At 49.2% G+C, this 23,372-nt stretch overlaps 1 protein-coding gene and 1 non-coding gene across 10 annotated transcripts; both read right to left on the bottom strand.

Moving 5' to 3' along the window:
- Nucleotides 1–2,277: 2,277 nt before the first annotated feature.
- Nucleotides 2,278–17,912, bottom strand: PABPC4 (poly(A) binding protein cytoplasmic 4). 9 transcript variants are annotated; one of them, XM_047726276.1, is made up of 17 exons: nt 17,611–17,911; nt 16,751–17,393; nt 13,842–14,035; nt 12,970–13,085; nt 11,578–11,717; nt 11,135–11,229; nt 10,346–10,483; nt 9,648–9,743; nt 6,813–7,085; nt 6,417–6,504; nt 6,171–6,290; nt 5,587–5,673; nt 5,359–5,492; nt 4,358–4,451; nt 4,116–4,246; nt 3,794–3,896; nt 2,278–2,600 (listed from the first exon to the last, which is right to left on the bottom strand). In XM_047726276.1, exons 2-16 carry the CDS (start codon nt 16,941–16,943, stop codon nt 3,807–3,809), a joined length of 1,989 nt encoding a protein of 662 aa, XP_047582232.1. In that variant the 5' UTR covers nt 16,944–17,393; nt 17,611–17,911; the 3' UTR covers nt 2,278–2,600; nt 3,794–3,806. The 9 variants fall into 9 exon arrangements, with proteins under 9 accessions (XP_047582232.1, XP_047582233.1, XP_047582235.1 ...); XM_047726277.1 differs by having other exon boundaries at nt 3,837–3,896; nt 16,751–17,912; XM_047726279.1 differs by having other exon boundaries at nt 6,432–6,504; nt 16,751–17,912.
- Nucleotides 9,250–9,384, bottom strand: LOC125099563 (small nucleolar RNA SNORA55). The gene has a single exon (XR_007127273.1). It is a non-coding gene; the product is annotated as a small nucleolar RNA SNORA55 (small nucleolar RNA).
- Nucleotides 17,913–23,372: the final 5,460 nt, after the last annotated feature.

Raw genomic sequence — 23,372 nt, 5'->3', positions numbered from 1 at the left:
AGGGCAACGGAGAGCACGAATACATAGCCACATTAACCGCGGAAGTCAGGAAATATTGGACTCTACTTCAGACCCGGCCTTTATTTCTACATATTTTAATGCTGGTGTGTTTAACGTAATTAACAATGTTATATTTGTTTCTGGTGTACAATATAGTGATTCAGCGAATCCATATACTGCTATGTGCTCAAGATAAATGTAATCTTAATCCCCATCACCTATTTTACCCAACACCCGCCCCCCCCACCCCCCGCCAAACCTCCTTTCTGGTAACCTTGTTCTCTGTATTTAAGAGTCTGGGGGTTTGGGGGAGGTGTTTTAAGAGTTAAGAGTCTGGGGACGCCTGGGTGGCTCAGTTGGTTAAGCAGCTGCCTTCGGCTCAGGTCATGATCCCAGCCTCCTGGGATCGAGTCCCACATCGGGCTCCTTGCTTGGCGGGGAGCCTGCTTCTCCCTCTGCCTCTGCCTGCCATTCTGTCTGCCTGTGCTCACTCTCTCTCTCCTCTCTCTCTGACAAATAAAATCTTTAAAAAAAAAAAAAGTTAAGAGTCTGCTTTTTGGTTTGTCTTTTTCTTTGTTCGTTTGGTTTCTTAAGTTCCACCTGAGTGAAATCATATGATATTTGTCTTTCCCTGGCTTATTTCACTTAGCATTACACTGTCTAGCTCTATCCATCCATGTTGTTGCAAATGGCGAGATTTCATTCTTTTATGGCAGAATAATTTTCCAGTGTACATATGTGTGTACACACACATACACACACACACACACACACACACACACACACACACACACACACTTCTTTTTATGCATTCATCTATCAGCAGGCACTTGGGCTGCTTCCATAGTTTGGCTATTGTTAAGTAATGCTGCAATAAACATAGGGATGCATGTATCCCTTTGAGTTAGCATTTTTGTATTTTTTAAGATTTTATTTGCCCATTTCAGAGTAAGAGGGAGCTATCATGGGGAGGAGCAGAGGGAGAGAGACACCCAGCCAAGCAGGGAGTCCAACGGAGCTGGCTCAATCCTGGGATTCTGGGAGCAGGACTTGAGCCAAAGGTAGATCCTTAACTGAATGAGCCACCCAGGTGCCCCAGTATTTTCATATTCTTTAGGTAAATACCCAATGGTGTTATTAATGGATGGGTTTTTTTTTTTTTTTTAAGTCACCTCCATACTGTTTCCCAGAGTGGCTGCACCAGATGGCATTACCACTCCCAGTGCACAAGGGTTCCTATTTCTCCAGGTCCTTGACATGTTTCTTATGATTTCAGCCATTCTGACAGGTGTGTGGTATATTTCATTGTTTTGATTTGCACTTCCGTGGCGAGCATCTTTCCATGTCTCTTGGCCATCTGTCCTTGGGGAAACATCTGTTCACGTCTGCTGTCATGTTTTAATTGGATTATTTGGTGTTCCTCCCCCCCCCCTTTTTTTTTTTTTGAGTAGGCTCTATGCCCAACATGGGGCTCGAACTCACAACTCTGAGACTAAGATTTGCGTGCTCTACCAACAGAGCTAGCCAGGTGCCCGGAGTTGTAGTTTTTTATGTATTTTGGATCCTAACCCTTTATTGGATGTCTACAACATCTTCTCCCATTCAGTAGGTTGTCCCAGTTGTTTCCTTTGCTGTATTAAGTAAACCAGGCATTTAGTTACTTGAGACCAGACCTTAAAGAAAATGGGGAGCCTGCTGAGAGGGAAGAATATTCCAAGGAAAATGACCCCCTGGGTAAGGTCCCAAGTAAGGACAGTCTGCCACATTTCAAGGAAGGTAAGAAGTGTTCCTAGAGGACAGGGAGGGCAAGCAGACTGGTTGGCCTTGACCAGGTGAGGACTAAAGGCACCACCAAGTGCTTTGGACTCTAACATTTGTTTACTGTTGCCACTCAGACCTAGTCCCGTGGCCAGAGGAAACCTTAGTTGCATGATCAACTGACTACAGAAGAGGGGGACCCACAAATGCCAGCTAACACAACCAAGGAGGGAGGGCCTGGGTTCTGCCTATCTCACCATACATCCTTTGGACATAAGCCAACCCCACCCTGAATCCAGTTCTCCTGTCAGACCCAAGGTCTGCTATGATCAGACTTCTACTTAAGTTAAGTGGGGGTCCATTATGCAATGGGACAGTTCTGTGTACCCTGCTGTTCACAGCCATTAGGAAAGGATACCCTATACAGAAATTCATTAGACTCTAAATATGTCCAAAAATTACTTCCAAGTGAAAACTGGGTTTAAAAGACTAAAACTGGTCAGAATAAAACACGACAGGCAGTTTTATGGAGATTTTTTTCTTTATTGAGAAACTTAAGACTTGGGTACATCAAATAAAACCAATTTCTTGGGGGAAAAAATCAAAACCCACAATACAAAAAAAAAAAAAAAAAAAAGTTAACACTATCTGGGCCACAGCAGAACCCAGAGAATATATTCTTTTAATTGAAAAATTCTAGGTGCTTCATAATTGACCTTTTGATACAAAATGACCTATTAAATTTCCCAATTTGTGGTTCTTGGTGTTGAGGTCCATAGGACACGCTAGAAATCTTCAAACCTTGAGCTGAATTCCAGGAGGGGTTATTTGGCTTTTGAATCCTGAAAAGCAAAGCACCAACACAGATTAAATGCATGACCAGAAAAACCAGAGTTGCACTGAAATCTCTGACTTATAAAAAGGTACTGCCGAGGGGCGCCTGGGTGGCTCAGTGGGTTAAGGCCTCTGCCTTCGGCTCGGGTCATGATCTCAGGGTCCTGGGATCGAGCCCCACATCGGGCTCTCTGCTCAGCGGGGAGCCTGCTTCCTCCTCTGACTGCCTCTCTGCCTACCTGTAATCTCTGTCAAATAAATAAATAAAATCTAAAAAAAAAAAAAAAAAAAAAAAAGGTACTGCCGAGAGCAGTGCTTCTTGACTCTCAGGTGGGGCAGTTTTGCTGGGACTGTCCTGCTGGGACTGAGCAGTACCCCTAGCCTCTGCCCATGGGATGCCAGTGACACCTCTCCAGTTGTGACAACCAAAATAGGTCTCCACTGGCAAATGTCCTCTGAGGGGGCACTCATGGCTGAGAACCCCTGCTCTGAGGCTAGCTAGGTACTGTAAAGCCCCACACCCTTCCAGGCCACCCTGTACTCAAAGCTACTGTTCTCTCGCTTAGAACCAAATGAAGAGTCCAGGCCCTTACCGTGTGTCCTTTCCCTTGTCTCTGACTCTGGTTTATCTGGTTGCCTCCTTCCTGCATCGGGAGGAACCCGCTAGTCCTTGTCAGAGTTCCCAGCTAAGCCTCACTTACCCCTGCCCCTGCGGACAGGGCCACAGCCGCCAGGGTCGGAGTGGAAAGAACATGCCCTGTAACTGGAGGCAGGAGTGTGTGTCTCTCCCACACACCGACACCAGGTCCCGAGCCCCTTGTGCTCCCAGAGCCACGAAGCAGCTGCATACACAGCTGCCCTCCCCAACCTCAAGGCAAACCAGGGAGATACGTTCACAGAAATGAGGCTGCGGGATCTGATTATGACAACACCTTGTGTATCTGTCGTTATTCTAAACCAAAAAGGTCATTCTTAAGAAAGAGCTAACCAGGGGCTCCTCATAAAGAAAACTGTTACTTGCTCCTTACAGTTTACAACCTGTTCTCTCTTCTCCAAATTAACTCTTCCAGATGACAGAGAGAATCCAGGTGACAGCCTGCCCAGGTTACCAGGTTACAGGGGCTCTCTATGCTGCCCTGAATCTTTTAGGAAGATATTTGTAAGTAAAGCCATTGCAGAAAACAAAAACAGCCAAACATACGGTTTCTCCTTGTCTAAGAGGTAGCAGCAGCAACAGCGCCCACCTTCTGGGCAGCTTCTTTCTTGGCATGATGAGCCTGTAGAACCGCCACGGCTTCATCCACCTGTGAGGAATCTCTAGGCAGTTAGTGACACCTGCGGAGAGGTCCTCGGCCCCTCCCTGGCACGCAGGCCTGGCAGCAGTGTCTCCCGGTGAGGCCTGCTCTTCCTAAATCCACCCCCCCACCGCCCCGCAGCAGTTCGCAAGTCACAGGCAAGGCGCCAGGAGAGGGTCAGGAGACGGCAGACCCGTGCGCCGCCGCAGGGTGTGGGGACCGGCTCACCTTGGAGCGGAGCGACTCGGGGGACTCCAGCATGTGCAGCAGCTCAGAGTTGTCGATCTCCAGCAGCATGCCCGTGATTTTCCCAGCCAGGTTTGAATGCATGGTTTGGATGAGTGGGAACAAACGTTCTCCTGGGGAAAGAGATCTAATCAAAGCCTAGGCCGACTCCCAGTGAACAGACACCGGCGTTCGGGTCAGTGCCGGGCTCCGGCCCCTCTTCCGCAAACACACGGACCACTCACCCAGCATCTGCTTTTGCTCTTGCGGGGGCGCTGCGGCCAGCATGGAGGCAGTCAGGGGCTCCTGGCCCTGCACGTGGACCGCAGGCTGCGGTGCCTGAGAACCAGGAGAGGCAGCAGGTCAGCAACAAGCCTGATGGTCCTGAGCCTGACCAGTCAGTCTGAAAGCCTACTATGTGACAGAGATGGAGGTGGCGGTCCTTGCTGCCAAGGAACTAACAGTAGGCCTTGGGGATGAGGCAGTTACAGGAGCAACAGAGTTATAAGCCTGAACACAAAACCAACTACAATAAAAACCACGTGCTATTAAAAGGGACAGGAAGGGAGATAAAATAAACCTACAAGGCTCAGACCGTCAAATGATTCCATTTATAACTACATCCCCCATCACTTTATCATACCAAATGTTTTTATTTTATCAAATGCCCCAGGACTGTCAACATGCATTGTCAATGCCAGTCACGGGCCTGAAAGTAAGGCTCTGAAAGTAAAGACTATTTTACTGAAGCGAAGCTCTGAGGCATCTGCATTTAGACACCAGGAAGCATGAGCAAGTCAGGGGCCACAAGGCAGACTGTGGCTCCTCTACGCCGGTTACTTCTGGGCTCTGGGTCCAGTCCCCCCACCCCAACTTAAGATCTCTAAAGCTGACTTCTCTTCTGTCAGATGAAGCTCTTTCCTGCCTTCACATCCCAGTTTTGCAGAACAGCGAAGGATCAACTCAGCCAGCAGACCCGAGCCGCTCAGAGAGCTAAGCGAGTACACACACGTTGCAAAGAGGAGGGAGGAAACACCAGCTCTTTCTGCTGGGTAATTTCTCAGTAGACTACTGTGGGGAGGAATACTTCCCAGCCCCTTCTCTCCCAGGACAGAGAGCCCCTGACAGGCAGCGTCACCACAGGAAACAGAACCCTGACACGGAGCGGGCACTGAGTACCTGCGGGAGGCATCAAAGCCAGGCACCTTGTCAATCAAGCGCAAACATGCGGTTTGGCAGGCCTCACCTGCAGAGGCTGGATGGCGGGGTGAGGGCTGCGGACGCTGGAGGCGTATTTGTAAGGTGCGACAGCCCGTGGAGCAGCAGCAGCAGCAGCGACGGCAGCACGAGGTGCTAAGGTCTGCACAGCTGTGGGAACACCTTAGGAAAAGAACAAGCAAGATTAAAGCCCGTCAGTCTGGGCGAAGACCCGTCAAATCCCATCTTTCCCCCTTCTGTGTGCATCCAATACCACCTCCAGACTGGCAGCTGTCAGTCAGCCCTTGCTGGGCGGCGCCAGCCCCACCAAAGTCCATAGCCAAGCGGTCCGGGCACTCAGACCCTACAACAGACCAGCAAATGCACATCAGTGTCGGCAGCAGGTGTCCAACTGGCCACGTCCCACGGAAGGAGCCATTCCAAAGCCTGTTCACACAACACATCGCACACGGGACCATGACTGCTCCTTTCATGGAGCAGCCAACAGAGAACACACAACTCTCTCCACTTCTTGGAATACGGGACAGTCTGTAAAGAACAGTCTCCTTCAATCTCCCAACCCCACCCAAAAGAATAGGCTGCCTCTGCAGTCATCCAGCTAATAAGCTTCTATAATTAACCTCTCTCACATGAGTCACCAATGAGCAGCATTCTTGAAGTCACCGACACTCCTAGAACTCCCATTGTTTCTCTGCTCCTTACATACCAACCAGAGCGCACAGCTAAGATTACAGAACCAGAACTGGAACATGGGCCCAACAAACTGACCAACCCTGGGCAGAGCCTAGTCACCTGACTCCCTCCTCCCCAGGCCACACTTCTCAAGGCCAGTTTGCTCACCGACTCTCTGAGCGGTAGTAGGGAGGCCACGAGAGGCTGGAGCATTACCAGTTGGAGCCAGATGGCGAAGAGCGGGACGAGGCCCAGACTGGCGGATAGCACTTGGCATTCCTTGGAAGCCTGGTGAAGACAAAAATTGTGCATTGCTAATGAAGCATGTAGACCAGAACCCAGGCTGCGCCTCAGAGGGGGGCAAGGCAGGGAGGCATATCCTGGGTGATCAAATCACCGTTCCCCACTACCTACCTTGAGGTCTCCCACCTTGCTGCCAGCGGGGATTAGGCCTCATCTGTGCTAACTGGTTAGGTGTATAATACGGAGGTCTTCCCTGAGCCTGCAAGAAAGAGCACCCAGGCCCTTTTACTTGAAGAACTTGAATCCACATAAGAGAAAAGTGTCATCTCCTCTCACTTCCAGGCCCAAGGCTAATTATTCAAGAAATTCTCGGCATATTCAAAGGCCAGTTAATGGGGATTCTTTCATCTAACTACTGCGTGAGAGAGAGAATGAATCCATTTTCATTTTCGTTTCACGCTGACCACCTGAACTCCAATATCCAAAACCCCTCTCCCCAACCACCACAGGCTGCGGAACAGCCACTGGGGGCAGGTTCCAAAGATCCATGAACACCAGCAGACCCACCTGTGGAACTGCCGGCACAAAGTAACCTCCAGCTGCAGGCTGGAACTGATTTAAGATGGCGTTGGCCGGGAGTGCTCGCATTCCAGCCACCCGCTGCATGTATTGGTTGGTCAGGTGAGCCTTTCTCTCTTCCTTCCTCTGGGCCAGAGCAACATATAGTGGCTTGGAGCCCACGATGCGTCCATTCATCTCAGTGACGGCTTTGGTCGCCTCTTCAGGAGATGAGAAGCAGACAAAGCCAAACCCTTTGCTTCTCCCATCCTCCAACATTACCTACAAAGGGACCAGCTACTTAAGGAAAAGGTGTTCTATGTTGGGGGACAGCTATTAAGAGCCATAAAACCTGGGTTTCTACTCCAAGAGTTCCCAAGTCTAGGAGAAGAGTTCTAGCCTTGTCACGGGATGTACCCTGGACCAATTAAGTCACAGCCCCTAAGGACAGGACCTAGGCATTTTCTTTGTTAGATCCCCTAATTTTCTAAACACTGTGATATGGCTAATGGTCAAAGCAGGAACCCAAAGATGTTTCCTGACACCTAGAAGCGCAGTAGCTACCTTTGGGTACCCACAAGAGATCTGGACAGTGTTAAGTTATTTACTTGTAGAACTCATCTGCCCAAGACTTTGGTGAACAAAACTTTGATCATCTCTTAGCAAGGTAAGGATATGCTTTTGAAATACCACATACACACAGGAGTTACAAAACCAATGACTGCCACCATTAATTTAATGGGAGTTAACAGCAGAAAGAAGACCAGCCAGAAAAGACAGCTGGATTCTAGTCCCAGTTCAGCAATTTCTAAGCTGTGCGATTTCTTTTAAAGATTTTTATTTATTTGAGATAGATAGAGCACAAATAGGGGGAGTGGCAGAGGGAGAAGCAGGTTCCCCAATGAGCCTGACAAGGGGCCTGATGCCAGGACCCCAGGATCATGACCTGAGCCAAAGACGTGCCCAACCAACTGAGCCACCCAGGCACCCCCCACCCCCAAAATCTTGTTTATTTATTTATATGTATTTTTGAGAGAGAGAGAGAGCGCGCGCACGCGTGCACGTGCAAACATGCATGCGTACACGGGAGCAGGGGTGGAGGGTGGGCAGAGGGGGAGGATGGAGGGAGGGAGAGTGCACACGAGCAGAAGAGCAGCAGGCTCCCTCCTGAGCAGGAAGCCTAATTGGGGCTTGATCCCAGCACCCTGGGATCATCACAAGCTGAAGGCAGATGCTTAAATGACTGAGCCACCCAGGCACCCTGGAGATATAGAAGGTTTAAAGCAGGATTCACACTCAGCGAGCCCAGATGTGGGGCTTAATCTCGGGACCCTGCGATCATGACCTGAGCTGAAATCAAGAATCAGATTTTTAACTGACTGAGCCACCTAGGCTAGGTTGCCCTTAAGCTATGTGAAACGCTTACCCTCTCTGAAGCTCAATGCCCACCAGACCCCCTACGGCCAAATGCCACCAAGCCAAGGTCTACCTGTTCAGGCCATCTTTCCCCACATACAGCCAGTCATTCACAGATGGTTCTTCTCCTCACCTGAAAAGGTCACTTATAGCTTACCCCTGGCCTACCTCCTCAGAAACACTGACAGCAACAAGTCAATGTGTGCTCAGCACCATTTTGTGTCTTAGCTTGCTCCTGGACAGCCCTCCGGAGGTGGAGGACATGAAAATAAGGATGTGTACCAACTCAATGGACCCCATCAAAGAGATGGGCCAGGACAGTGTCTGAAAACATGACACCCTGATCTTGAAAATGGTGCCTGTGAAACTTGCCAAGACACAGTTCTTTTATTCTCTTCCTACAAATGCCAACTCAAGCTCTGTGCTGATAAGCAAGGAGAGACCACCATACCTCACACTGATGAAGGCCAGTCAAGGAGGTGATAAGAGGGAAGGGGCATGGCAACAAGGAACCCTGATGGGGTGGGCCCTGATCAACTCCCTGCGGACAGCTGACGTTCCTCTGATGATGCTCCCAGGTTGTGCGGGACTTAAAGCTAAGGGCCAAGGCAGGGTCACCACATCTTTCCCAGCCCACTGGGCCTCTGTTCTCATCCCCAAGAGGACTCTGACGTGTGCTGCACCTCCGCGGAGCATCAGTGTCTGCATCAGGTTATGACTCCAAACTCTCACACGCCATCACTGCCCATGACGCCCCCCGTGGACCAAGGCCGTGCACGCACCACCCTCACATAACCCACGTTCTCCTGTCCCCGGACTCCGCGTCCTCATCTTTAGGAGGGAATTCACACGCACTTGCCCTGCTGCATCAGCTGACGGGATAATCAAAGAAAACCAAGGAAACGATGCACACTGCAAACCGTCAAAGAGCCACCTTTCCACTCCCGTCCTCCACCTTTAGCTTTGTACGGCCAGGCCAGAAGTCCCAACCCCAGTTCCCAAGTCCTCAAAATACACTTGTTCAAGGATGAAGTGTGGCAGAGTCGTAGAGACAGGCCCCAAGACAAATGGAAAACAACCTGTCTGGATTTCCTCTGCTCATACTGTCGCACCATCTGTCCCCACGCCAGCACAGAGCAGCAAAGAATGGGAAAGATTCAGGTGCTTGGTGGTCAAGATGGGGGACTGCTCAGGTGACCTCCACACCTCAGTGTCTGGGAGACTGTGCCACGTACATGTAACGAAACGTCTTCTCCAGAGCATATACTCAGATGCGTAACTGAACGCCAGGAGGGACTAGCTAGATTAGCATATCTATTCTCAGAAATGAACACAAGTTAGAGTCCACTCCTTCAATGAAACAAATGCCAATAAACCTCTAAAAAATTGCAATTTCTACTTTCAATCCCAAATCTCAGTATAAAATACCTTAGCACTGGTGATTGATCCAAAAGGAGAAAACTCTTTCCTTAACTTCTCATCATCAATGGTATCATCCAAGTTCTTAATGTAGAGATTCACCCCCTGAAGCAGAAGGATCACTGTTAATGCACATCCGTACCCCCACAGATTCCCCTAAGACACTGGTTCTCAAAATCTGGTCCTAGACCCCCTTCTTGGGTACTTCCTAGAAATCCAAATTCTTAGGCCCAAACCCCAATCCACTGAATCAAAAATTCTGGGGTTCTGAAAGCCATGTTTTCACCAGCCCTGCGGGGGGATCCTGATGCAGGCTCAGGGTTGAGATTCCCGCTGAGGACTCTGACGGGACCCCCAGTGTGGGCCTGGCTTTCTGCACAGCCGCTCTGGCCGGCCGCTGGCATCAGCGGGGCTCCTGCCCCCACTCAAACAAAGGGTGAGCACTCAAGTACAAAGAAGCCATACCAGTAAGAACAGACTGAGGCTTCCGGAATGAGTCCCTAAATGAATAAATCAATCTTCCGCCCTGTTCTAGGATCACCACTGTTCTGGTAGGTATTTCCTTAAACACCTGAGGATCTTGGGAGAAAGGAAAGGAAGAGGCAGATTCCCAGTCCCCAAAAAGAAAGCCTGCTTAACCTAAGGATGCTCTTGCCAGTTCCACAGTAAAACCCTGGATAGGAGGCTGTGCTAAGACCACCTCTCACCTGATACCGACTAATTCTCTCTTGTTTTAGCTGCTCAAATTTCCGCTTTAACTCGGCCTGCCGTTCCACTTTCTTCTGTGCACGGCCTACAAAAATCACTTTCCCACTGATTTCTTTTCCATTCATCTCTTCCACGGCCTGAAGAGGAAACGGGTCTTAAATCAAAATGCAGAGGCAGGGGCCTTGCTCTGGAGGCCTGAAAGTCCCACCAAATATTGGGAGAAGGAAATCTTTCCTATAGGAGTTAAGAACTAATCTCATTTCATCTGAAGGCAGCTAAGCAAATCCAAACTTCCTCATGAGTAAAACGGGGTTACTACTTAACTGGGTTATTGGTCCAGATGATACAGAAAAAAATGGTAGTTTATAAATACAAGCACAGCAGACACAAGCTGAGGCTGCTAATCTGGGTGTCAAGGAGTCTCTCACGTTCTCGTGGGAAGAGAGTAGCGCATGCTGAGCGCCCAGCATCACGCTTTCCCCACAAGCAGCCGCTATGGTCAGTAACTCCACCACTCCTAGGGCCCAAGTCCCTTCAGTAGGAAGGGGAGCAAACACCCATCCTATTCCTTCAACCTACAGAGGTGAACACTGAGGTGACAGGTAGGTGCCAAGTGCTCTGAGAACAGGTGAATGATGGGTTACCCCATGAAGTCCCCTCAGGCCAGTGACTACATCACTACGATACTCGGGCAATGGCAGCCCCGCTCCACTATGTGCCAGCCAGGTCCTGCCCATAATCGGGGGCTACTTCTGCAAATGTTTCCCAGACCCTCATGGGACTCTCACCTTATTGGCATCCTCGTGTTTTTCGTAACTCACAAAGCCAAAGCCTTTGGATTTCCCACTGGGATCTCTCATCACCTTGACACTTAGGGTCTTACCTATTACCAAAGGACAGAACTATTAGTAACACCATCTCTATTACAGCTCAAGGAGAGGCGGCTTCTCTAGGAGCCCAAATGAAGCCAACTCTCACTGAAGCCAGATGAGCTCTAGAAAGAGGCCCAGGCCTAGCCTTCTACTTCTGGCCAAGCTACTGAGATGGCCCTGGGGCTGGGACGAGGGAGGATGAAGCCAAGAGTCTACTCCTATCTACTCTGTGACCCTGTCAAGCAAGGTAGTTAACTTCTGGGCCGGGGCACCATCATTTCTTAAGCAACTAAGGTACAGGAGCTCTACATCTGGCGGACTGTGGAAGGGGGCACGCGGGGCGAAGAAGCCCAACTTACCGAACTGACTAAACAGCTCCTTCAGACTCTCATCATCTACCTCTTCCCCAAAGTTTTTGATATAAACATTGGTGAACTCCTTGGCTTTGGCTCCAAGCTCAGCTTCCCGCTCTTTTCGAGACTTGAATCTGCCCACAAACCTAAAAAGAGACCATGGAAAACAGTGAACACCCGGAGAAACAAATCATCATTTCCAGGGGCCCAAAGGAACACAGGTTAAAGGCTGACAGGAGAGGTTAAATAAAACACACAAGTCCCCAACCAACCACCAAGACAGCAAGCTCAGAGACGCCCCGACTTCCCAGCAGAAAGAGAGAGGCGGGACTGTCCTGCAAGGACCAGCCCCAGGACTCCTGGCTCAGACCAGGGCTACTCCTACCACATCACACTGCCTTCGTGAAGAAACCTGATGACCATGTTTTTAAAACGTTCATTTCTGTGCATCTATGTAAATGCATAGAAAAGGTCTGGAAGGATATAAACCAAACTGTTAACAGGGGTTAGTGCTAGGGGCGAGATTGCTAAAGTGAACTGTGAGGTAGCCTTTGCTTTTGCACTGGACTCATTTCCGTGTTGTTGGCACATGCGGGGGAATGTATCCATACACTGAAAATCTTTCGATCTCTTTCTAGTGATACCACTGGCCACATATGTTATCAAGAAAATTCATCCCCTGGTCTGAACATAAAAGGCGCCCCACAAAGAACAGAGATGATTTTTGTTTGCCATAGCCAAGACTTATTGTCCCTTCTCTCCCTGCATGGCTTAGCAAAGACCTCCCCACCTCCCTATTCTGCATAACCACACCAAAGCGACAAGGTCTTTAATGAACAGTGTCTTCTACCATCAGATGAGATTTTTCATTATAACCAAATTAAGTATTACTGTGGAGCCAGCCTTGTATGAGAAGGCCACTGAGTCATAAGTTAGCCAAGTGGAGATCTGGGAACAATTTGGCATCAACCCCTAGCAAGTGACCCCATGGACAGACCAGAGTCACAGGAAGGCCAAGGTCACATGGCTAGTACGCAGCTCCTGGTCAGTCCAGGGCCCTCTCCACTCTGCCGCTGGCCAAGACCCCTGCTCAGAAAGGGCTCAGAGCTGCCTTCCAGCAAGCCCCAGTTGCCGGTGCTCACAAAACCCACGGACAGATGATGCTTTTAAGGGAGAGGCGGCAGGCAGGCCACGGCTTGGGCAGGAAGCCCACCTTGGCGAGTCAAAAGGGCCGCCACGGCTCGGGCAGGGAGACTCACCAGCCCTGGAGTGGAGAGGTAGGAGCAGGCCACACTTGGGCCGAGAGAACCAGTAGCCGCCTTGTGTGTGCCAGTTAATACCGAGGTGGGGCCGCGGCTGGCTCATGCGATGGCTGTTGCTCCGGACTGGGACACTCACACTTTGCGGTCATTGAGGAGCATGCCGTTCATCTTCTCGATGGCCTTGTCAGCAGCCTCTTGCGTCTCGAAGTGGACAAAGGCATAACCCTTAGAGCCGTTCTCATCACACACCACCTGCCAGAGACAAGGCAGACCACTGTGGCACCACTGGCACCCCCAAAGATCTGAGAACCACATGGTCTTGTGCTCAGAGTTCCCGGGATATGAGAGGCCGCTGGCCCATCTGCGGTCCAAAGACAGAAGACTACAGCACACAGTCAGGTTCCCCTAACATGAGCATCCCACCAGGCACCTTAGTGATGTTCCGTGTACAAATGGCAGCCACCATTAGGCTGCTTCTATTCCGAGTTTTATTTCACTAAAAGACCTTGAGACTGGGTGCCAAAGCCCCGTGCTGCAGAAAAAGTGACAAGTTTCCATGCCCCAATAGAATTTCGGTCTAGTGCAGAGTCAGACACATAAACAACCACCACACCAGTTGTACAAAATTCTCCACACAAACAGGTGCAGAGAAGGAAGAGGATGATTTTACGCTTCTGAAATGACGAAGTACAGCTGCCTGGAGACCCGAGCCCCTGCTCTACCCCCCACACCCCGCGAAAAGAGAAACCCTTTGATGCCCTCCAAAGGTAGGAAACAGGAAGGATATTTTAGACAGAAGAGAGAATAAACAAAGACACAAAGCACCTGCTGGTCGCACTGGGTTGTGGTACAAGATTACCTACAGGGAACTTGCAGGCTGCAGAGCCATTTCCAGCATTTCGAAAATGACCATATCCTGTCACCCAATTCCAAGGCTGTTCTCCCTTTAGTATTTCTCTTGTTCTCATGAGTCAGTAATTACTCTGAAGTCATTTAATCAGTGCTTACCTTGCAAGACAGAATGTTTCCAAAAGCAGAAAAAGTATCATAAAGTGCCTTGTTATCTATAGATTTGTCCAGATTCTTGATGAAGACATTTCCCACACCAGATTTTCTCAAAGAGGGATCCCTCTGAGACCACATGATACGGATTGGCTTTCCCTTAATCACATCAAAGTTCATGGTATCCAAGGCCCGCTCGGCTGGAAAAGAGAAACACATTTCAGTCAAGGAAATAAAATGTCACCTCGTGTAGATGACTGCCACCATCCCAGGAACAGATGACTCTAGGACTTTTCAGGTAATCACTCGGACAAAAGGCAACTCTATTAAAATAAAAGGGCATCCAATCACTCTAGCCTGTGTTGCTCCTGAGGGCAGCCTTCAGGCCAGTTGCTCCGCTTCCTGGCAAAAGTCTCCAGCCCTCTGGGTTGTACCCTTGCTGGGTAAGGGGGTCAGGCAAGATCATCTAACTGGCCTTCCGGCCCCAAAATCAAGTCATAATACTGCACATTTGACTAAGTGGTATCAGTTATAAACTTAGCTGCCTACCACCCATGGTGACCCAGGTGAGACAGGTGATACTACCTACTTCATAAAACAAGCAAACTTATGTCCGGGATTGGCTAAGCCACGCAGCTAACTACTAACAAACTAATACCAGACTTTGATTATTTTTCAGTAAGGTATTACATCAAATTACCAACTAGCTGTCATTTTGTCTACGATCCGTCTACGAGACAAATGACAGAACAAAATCTAGGAGTGACTGGGGAGAATGTGCTATCCCTGAATTCAGCTCAGTTTCTTGTATTTTCAATTTCTGAAAACAGAAATTGATTCAAAAACCTCGAAATGATAGATACTAACTAATGGTCACACAGTCTTTTTATTATCTGGACGATAAGGATGAAGCCGCATCTTTCTAAGCAGGCAACGCAGCAGGCTCCACACTTTATGGTTTCCAGGCCTTTTCAAGTCTTAGTCTGAGCGCTTTGGAATTCTAGAACTTCAAATGCCCTGCGGCTCAACCAAGTTCTCCATCCAGCGCCTTGGGACACTTCCCTAGCTTCCCAACAAATCCATGTGTGTACCAGAGACCACTTAAAGGACCAGAACTAAAACGGACCATCACCTGTCAGGAGGAACCCTTCTCTTATTGGAAGTAACAGGATCCCAGAGCTGGTAGCACTTTTCCTGATTTAATGCAATGAAACGCCCCAGAATCTCTGGGGTTGAGGGGGGTGTCAGAGGGGGATTCTCCTGTCTCAAGGTACCACCTAAGACAGAACACAAAATTCCCTAACTCTGCCTCCCCACAAGCCCAAATGTCCAGTCAGCGGAGGGAGTATCTCCTTTTCATTCCTCTCCAACCACCTTTCCCACCTTCTCAGGTCTGGTTGAGTGTGGGAGGGAAGGTCACGGAAAGCGGAGACTGGGGCAGGTCCAACTCAGGAAAAGTCCAGGCACAGAAGCGGTCATTTGTGAGGATTACCTGGGACCCCAAGGTCTCAATGATTAGCAGCGAAGGAGCCATTTCAACACAGCTCCCGGTGTCTTTCCAGATAGCGCTGGAGAAGACAAGTCGGCTTAGCCTAACAAATCTGGCTGCACTTATTTATAGCAGGGAGAGGACCTGCAGAGGCATGTGCTGGCAGACGCACTGACCAGTGGCTTCTGCTACTATCACCAAGTGACAGGACTTTTGATCAGAAAGTGTCAAAGAGGCAGGCAACAGCCAATGTACCCACTACTTGCCCCCAAAGGCCACACTTGGCCACCTCTATGCCCTCTGGTCAGACACAGCTCAGCACACACAGGGAGTTAAGGGCAGCAGCGCCTCTCATCTCTCAACAAGTCTGATTCTCTGGTCTCAGCTGCAGCCTGGGCAAGTGACATTCTCTGTGCTTCACGGACAGCGAACAAAGTGTGGACAAAAATAGGGACGCAGAGATCCTTTGCCATAGAATGGCTTGTTTCTCCCAGTAATGGTCTCTACAGTTGTTCCCTTTTAATCTGAAGTCACGTGCGGCCCCTGATTAGGTTTCCTCTGGCCTCTCTCCGGCCACGCCTGCAGCATACCTCTCCACTGTTCCAAGCAAGGGCCCGGGTCTGGGCCTGGGCTGGCAGGGCCGGCGCTGGCACTCCCAGCGGAGCCTCCAACCTTCTGCAGTTCCTTTTCCCTCTCAGGAGTCCCCATTTTCTTCAGATGGGATGAAGGAGAAGGGTTTTGACAAAGATGAAGCTCTGTTCACAGGCGAGGCCATCATCTCCACCAGACCAGTCAATTTCCCCGCAGTGTTTCCCCAGACTACCTGGATACCCCTTCTCCACCGCCCAGGGCTTCGTCCAGGGAATAGAGTCGTCCTCCACCCCAGGACCAAAGCCACGGACCCAGGAGCTGGCCTGGCACATGTCGTGCACAGGGCGCCATCGTGAGCCCCTGCTCCAGTAAAACGAACAGAATTGTTCCCACCACCTCCCACCTGCCCTGAAAAACCCCTTATTCGTACAAAAGCAAAGAGACTCAGTCCAGGGTAAAGATAGGGATGGGAGCAACAGCTTTAGAATCTACAATTTCTACAAGAATTGTGTTTCAATTGTTCTGCCTTTTTGGCAGGCCCGTGAGGAGCATGAATCCAGGCTCAGTGACCAGACAAGGGTCCCACTTAAAGCAGGACCACATACATGGAGTGACAGGGACTTTCTCCAAATCCCATTGTACAGTCTCCTCGGGTTCCAGACCCACCGCCACCACTGATTATGCCCAAGGTCACCCAGTTAGCAAGCAGTGGAAGCAAGACTGAAACTCCGGTCACCTGACGCCAGGAGCTTCATTCTCAACCCCTGCATCGGGCAGACTCCGAGGGTCCCCACCCTAGGATGCCACGAAACTGGGGATATAAGCGTCTACTCACCGTCAGCCGGCTGCTGGAAGTTGACGTAGGCATAACCCAGGGAGCGGCGGGTGATCATGTCGCGGCAGACCCGGATGGACAGCACAGGCCCCGCAGGACTGAACTTTTCATACAGCATGGCTTCGGTGACGTCCGAGTGCAGGTCACCCACGTAGAGGGAGGCCATGGGGTAGCTGCTGGCCGCAGCGTTCATCTCCCCAGCCCCCACCACCCCGAGCCCCGCCAGGAGAACTTCTTATAGGGACCACACAGGACAAAAGGGGCTCTTCTCGGAGCCGTGGCCCGCGCCGCGGCTCACAGGTGGCAGAGCGAAGCTAAACAGACGCCGGAGCAGGCTCGGAGAAACGGGGGACCGGAAGGAGGAGTTCGGGGACAGCTCGTTCGAGATTGCAAAACCGCAGACAAAAGGCTCTCAAAAACAATATGGCCCTCCCTGGGAGTTTGTAATTTTGCAGCTGTCCTGGTCTGAAGCTCCAAATTCCGAAAGAGGGGGTAAAAAAATAACGTACTAAAACGGGGACTCCCCTCCGAATTATAAAAATTCTCCAAGAGGCAACCGAAGGGTGCCCACGGCGGCCTCCGGGACACGCGTTTCTCTATAAATATAGGCCTCGGGCTCCCGGCGGTTTAAGATTACAGCAGCCTGGGGAAGAGGGAAACCAAATCTTGGTCGGCGCCGACTCGGCAAGCCCCGGGGGCCGGGCGCGCAGCCTCCTCCCACGCCGGGCCGGCGAAGGGCAGCGCGGACACGTGGTGCGCCCGGGGCCGACGAGCGGGGGGCGAGGGCGGCGGGCGCGGGGCTGCCACGCGGCGCGGGGGCGGCCGGAGCGGAGGCGCGTGGACGCGGGCGGGCGGCTCACCACGGGACCGACGGACGCCAAGGTGCGGCGGCGGGCGCGGGCAGGCCGGAAGCGTGCAGAAGTGACTTCCCCGCGGGCTCTCCGAGAAGGATGCGCTTTTCTCTTTCTCTTTCTCTCTTTTTTTTTTTTTTTAGGTTTTAAAGCATTTTCGGGTTTTTTTTTTATCTTTTCTTGTTTTTCCTTCAGGCTGCTAAGGCCCGAAGGCGGCGGAGGCTGCGGCGACCCGGGGCGGAGAGAGGCGGCCGGGGGAGCCACCGCTCCATTTATACCCGCCCGCCCCGGGCGCTGCTGGTCGAAGGGCGCCTCGCGACCTGGGCGCAGTCGTGCCCGCCCACTCGGCCCGGGGGCCCGAGGCGGGGCGGCCACGCGAGAGCGACCCGGCGCGGCCTCGCGGCGCTACAGCGACCCCTGGTGTGCGGAGGACCGCTCCTCTGGGGTCTCCTGGGGACCCAGGGGCCGCCTTCCAGCCGGGTAGACCGCACCCCGCCGGGCCCTCCGGGAATAGAACACCTGTAACCCACCCACAGGCGCAACGTTTATAATCCACGTGTTGCTTATTGTAAAATAAAGATGACATGAAATAGTTACGATATAATAAGTGGTTCAGCATGTAAATGTTTGGGCCCAAATATGGAAGACGTTCTGAAGTTTTCAGAGTAATAGGACGCAGAGGTAGTTACCCAGACCCCGACAGCCACATCTGCGGGAGTATCCATGGGTGATGGGGTTAAATGTCGGTAAAGCCTCCAAAGAACAAAATACAACCATCCCCCACTACATGGTAGTCAGTTGACATTTAAGGGAGCAAAAATATTTCTGATAAGGGAGGAGAAGAGGATAGATGACAGAGGTGAAGGGGATTAAGAAGTACAATACTCCAGTTGTGAAATAAATTACAGGGATGAAAAGTACAACATAGGAAATACAGTCAAGAGTATTGTAATAACGGGGCGCCTGGGTGGCTCAGTTGCTTAAGCGTCTGCCTTCTGCTCAGGTCATGATCCCAGAGTACTGGGATCGAGCCCCACATTGGGCTTCTCCCTCTGCTTGCAGCTCCCCCTGCTTGTGCTCTCTTTCTCTCGCTCTCTCTGACAAATAAATAAGTAAAATCTTAAAAAAAAAAAAAAGAATATTGTCATAACTTTGTGCAGCGACAGAGAGTAACTATGCTTTCTGTGGTGACCATTTCCTAACTGTTGAACTGGTATCTTGTATACCTGAAACTAATATTATATGTCAACTACACTTCAGTAAAAATTTTAAAAATAAAAAATAAGTTAAAAATACTTTGTTTCTACATAAAAAGGAGTCAGTATAGGCTACATCAGTTAAAAATTTTTTTTACCTACATGAGGTTCTAAGACATTATTTTAAAGTCATGTGGTATGTGGGACAAGTCTACATTACGTGGGACTGTCTCAATGTGTTGCAAGATCTACAGCATCCCTTCTTCCATAAATGCCAGGAACCACCCTCCTTATCATCATGACAAAGGAATTCAGAAATTACCGGAAGGACACAGACACTCCCATTGAAAACCACTGATTTGAGTAAGGGAATGAAGAAATTCACGTATTTACAGATTCATTCATTCAGAGAAATGATTAGTTGGGGCTCAGTCTATGTCAGTGCCAGATGAGTACTAGAGGATACCATGGTAGACAAGGCAGAGGAAGTTCCTCTCTGCCTCATGCAGTTTATAGTCTAATTATAGTTGGTGCATTAATTCAAGAAACACCTTTATGGAATACTCTTTCTGTAGATAGATGTCCTCCTCACAGAAGCCTTCCCAGAGTACCCTGCGGTCTAAAGTAGCCTGCCAACACTGTTCATCGTTAACACACCATCCTGTTCTCTTGTTTTCAAGGCTCTTATTAACTACCTAAAATTACGTTGCTCAAATATGTGTTTACCTGCTAGGTATCCGCCTTTTCCTCACTGTATACAAGCTTCATGAAAGCAAGGACCTAGAACAGTGCCTAACATGGCACACTCTTAATGTTCAATCAATATTTGTTAAATAAAACCAATTAATAACGGGCACCCATGAGCAAAGCCCACACCCTCCCTGTCCTCACGCGGCGGACTGTCTAGTGGGGGTGTGGGGTTGCTACCTATATGACTTTGAGCAAGAAGTTTACATCTGACTCTCAGATTTCCAATCTGAAAATAGACTCATGAAGAAACTCACATAGTAGGGTTATTGTGAGAACAAACTAATAACACACGAGTTGTTTGTGTAAATGTTAATTGCTCTTATTCTCAAGCTACCCTTGTACTGTGAAGAGAGCGAATTACCCACAGGAAGACAGGGAGAACAGCATGTGTTAAGGCCCTAAGGAGGAGTGGGCCAGGAGCTGAGCCTGCAGGACTGTGGCCCAGTGGGAGGTGGAAAAGGCTGCCTGCTCTTGGAGACTTGAAACACTTTGGACTTTTTCCTGAGATCAAAGGGTGGAACTGAAGGGTTTTAACAGAGAAGCGCCTTGGCTCAAATTACATTTTTTTTTTCAAATTACATTTTTAAAAACACCTCTCTGGCCACAGAAAGGAAAAGGATTAGAGGGTGGGGACAGGGAGACCTGGAAGTGATGGCCACTGGGGTAGTGGCTATGAAGGTGGAGGAAGTGGCTTGACTTTTAAAAAAAAATTAGTATGATTTGTGATTAATTGGACATGGGGAGTGAAAGGATAAGCATTACAGATGATTCCCAAGGTTCTGGAAATCAAGAAAAATTAAGATTCCCCCACAACTAAATGCAGAGGCATCTCTTAGTTCATCTTAGAAGGGAGAGTTTTGCAAAGTCACCAAAAAAGCCACCTGGACCCCAGACCTGCAAAATTCAAACAGGATTTGATCAGAATTCAAAGCAGCCTGGGAAGATGCTGGACAAATGACCAGGCCAGTCAACCTACTGAATGGGAGAAGATATTTGCAAATGACAAAGCCGATGAGGGTTTATATCCAAAATATGTAAAGACTTAGACAATTCAACATTAAAAAAAAAAAAAAACAAATGATCTGATTAAAAATGGACAGAAGACCTACATAGACATTTTTTAAAAAGAAGACATACAGAGGGCCAACAGACACATGAAACGATGCTCAACCTCACTCATCATCAGGGAAATAGAAATTAAAACTAAGTGAGATATCACCTCACACCTGTCAGAATGGCTACAATCAAAAAGACAAGAAATAACAAGTGTTGTTGAGGGTGTGGAGAAAAAGGAATTTCCATTCACCATTGGTGGGAATGTAAATTGGTGCAGCCATCATAGAAAACAGCAGGGAGGTTTCTCAAAAAATTAAAATTAGGAAAACTGGGCACCAGGGTGACTCAGTTGGTTAAGTGTCTGCCTTAAGCTCAGGTCATGATCTTGGGGGCCCTGGGGTAGATCCTCATGTCATGTAGGGCTCCCTGCTCAGCAAGGTGTCTGCTTCTTCCTCTCCCCCTGCACCCTACACTCATGTGCTCTCTCTCTCTCTCTCAAATAAATGAATAAATTATTTAAAAAAATAAGAAAATCAAATGATCCAGTAATTCCACTACTGGAAACACTGATTCAAAAAGACATATGCACCCCTATGGTTATCATAGCATTGTTTACCATGGCCAAGATATGGAAGCAACCCAGGTGTCCCTTGATAGATGAATGGATAAAGAAGATGGAGCATAGATGTACACAGTGGAGTATTACTCAGCCACAAAAAAGAACGAGATCTTTGGGACAACATGCATAGACCAAGAGGGTACTACACTAAGTAAGTCAGATAGAGAAAGACAAATATCACATGATTTCACTTATATGTGGAATCTAAAAAATAAAACAAACAAACAAAAAGGAGGAACAGACCCACAAATACGGATGCTTGCCAGAGGGTAGGGGGCAAAATGGGTGGAAGGGAGTGGAAGGTAAGGGCTTCCAGCTATGGAATGAGTGAGTCACAGGGGTGAAGCGTACAGCATAGGGGACACAGTCTGTGGTATTGTACTAGTGTTGTATGGGGACAGATGGGAGCTATGCTTGGGGTGGGTACAGCACAATGTATGGACTCGTCCAATCGCTGTGTTGTACGCCTGAATATCATGTAACGTTGTGTGTCAACCATACTTCAGTTCAAAAACAAAGTGGGAAGGGGTGCAATTTTTTTTCCCCCCACTGGGGTGGATGCTACTCTTAGCAGGTCTGTGATTGATAGATGGTCTGATCTGTCAAGAGCAAGAATGGGTCAGGGTTGGGAAGAAGAAGACGAAAAAACTTCAAAGTAATGAGATAGACACAGGTGTAGGTCTTGGCAGCGGATTTGGTGCTACAGCAGAAATATAAACGCATTGCCTTCCTGATCCATCTGTTTGTCATTCAACAAACTCTGTGTGGCATTCCTAAGAGCCAGGCTCGCTCTGCTTTGGGTAATGCTGGGGACAGAACAATGAACTAAATATTCTGTCAATCTCTCCCTCTTGGGGACAGACCTAAGGAGCAAGTATTGTTTGTGTCTGTGTGTTGGGGCGGTAAAACTTGTGAAAAGTGCTTTGAATCTAGAGACTTTTTGAAGGTAAGAACAGGGGAAACCCAGCCCCATCCTCCCAGCAGGAGGCCGATTCTACCTACAAAAGCTCTCTTCCCTATAAGGAACAATGGTCCTGCCCCTCAGGAAGGAAGGAAGACCTTTCCTTGTGCAAAGACAGGGTCTTTTGAGCTCTTGGAGGTTTGGTTCAGACACCAAGACAAACTGCGAACTTTGAACAGCGATTGTCACATCTCTGGGCTTCCCCATCTGTGTGATGGGATCAGTAAACCCTTTAATGAAGAGGGGGGCCTAGTATCTGACCACTGGAGAAAAGACATATTTCTTTTCCTGTCCTCCCCACATCCAGAGCTGGGAATCCACATGACCTCTTGCTGGTCTTTACAGTTAGTCAGAAAATGCCACAACTAAACCACCATTAACTGGACACTATGTGTAAGACATCATCTTCAAACCTCAAACCAGGACTAAACGTGTGTGGCACGGCCAAAGACCAGGGTATTAAAAAAGACCTATCATCTGTGGAGGTCAAGGGTATAAATGAGGAGATTCACAGCTGCTGTCTTTGTGTTCAGAGCCCCCGGGTTGGATCCCAACTACAAAGATGGGGAAGACGTTGTATTTTCCCTGGTACTGGTCACAATCCTGTAGGAAAAAAACTGACTTCCAGATCAATTATTCCAACCCAATGCCTATGGAGTTAGGTGCCATGGACAGGGGACAGGAACCCCAGCACTCAGGGAGTGATTATCTACACTGAAACTGACGATCAAGGAAGGTTCCCTGAAGGAGGTGGCAATGGAGGTGGGCCTTTAAAGGAAAATAGGGTTTTAGAGAGAAGAAATGGAGTAGAGGCAGGGAGAACATTCTACAAACAGAGGTCCAGAGATGGAGAGGCCATTTATTAGCTTGGATAAGTCACTTCACATTCCTGGGCCTCCGTCTCCTTGCTGGTAGAATAGAAATGATATAATATATGTAAACTTTCACACAGTGCCAGGCATAAAATAAGCACTTGGCCAACAGTGGTTTATACAATACTGTGTTATGACAGCATGGCATTTTCAAGGTTGCTGTGAGTTGTCCAATGAGGCTAGGCTTTAGGGGTGTATGTGTGTGTGGGCATGTGTGTGTGGACATCTGCATGCATGTCTGTAACGGGGAAGGAAACTGCAATGCAGAGTCGCGAGTTTGCAGAGGTCCTTGAATGCCATTCTAGATTGTGACCTTC

This window comes from Lutra lutra, chromosome 4 (assembly GCF_902655055.1).
Source record: "Lutra lutra chromosome 4, mLutLut1.2, whole genome shotgun sequence".
Lineage (NCBI taxonomy): Eukaryota > Metazoa > Chordata > Mammalia > Carnivora > Mustelidae > Lutra > Lutra lutra.
Note: the sequence above shows the minus strand (reverse complement) of the source record. Positions and strands in the feature narration are given on the sequence as shown.

Bases quoted from the DNA above. Each gene is read 5' to 3' on its own strand.
- PABPC4 (XM_047726276.1), bottom strand. From the start codon at position 16,943: ATGAACGCTGCGGCCAGCAGCTACCCCATGGCCTCCCTCTACGTGGGT. The intron at 7,086-9,647 runs GTATTTTATACT...GTCCCTTTGTAG, and splicing joins GATCAATCACCAGTGCTAAG to GTAATGTTGGAGGATGGGAG. The intron at 3,897-4,115 runs GTGAGCCGGTCC...GATTCCTCACAG, and splicing joins CCGAGTCGCTCCGCTCCAAG to GTGGATGAAGCCGTGGCGGT.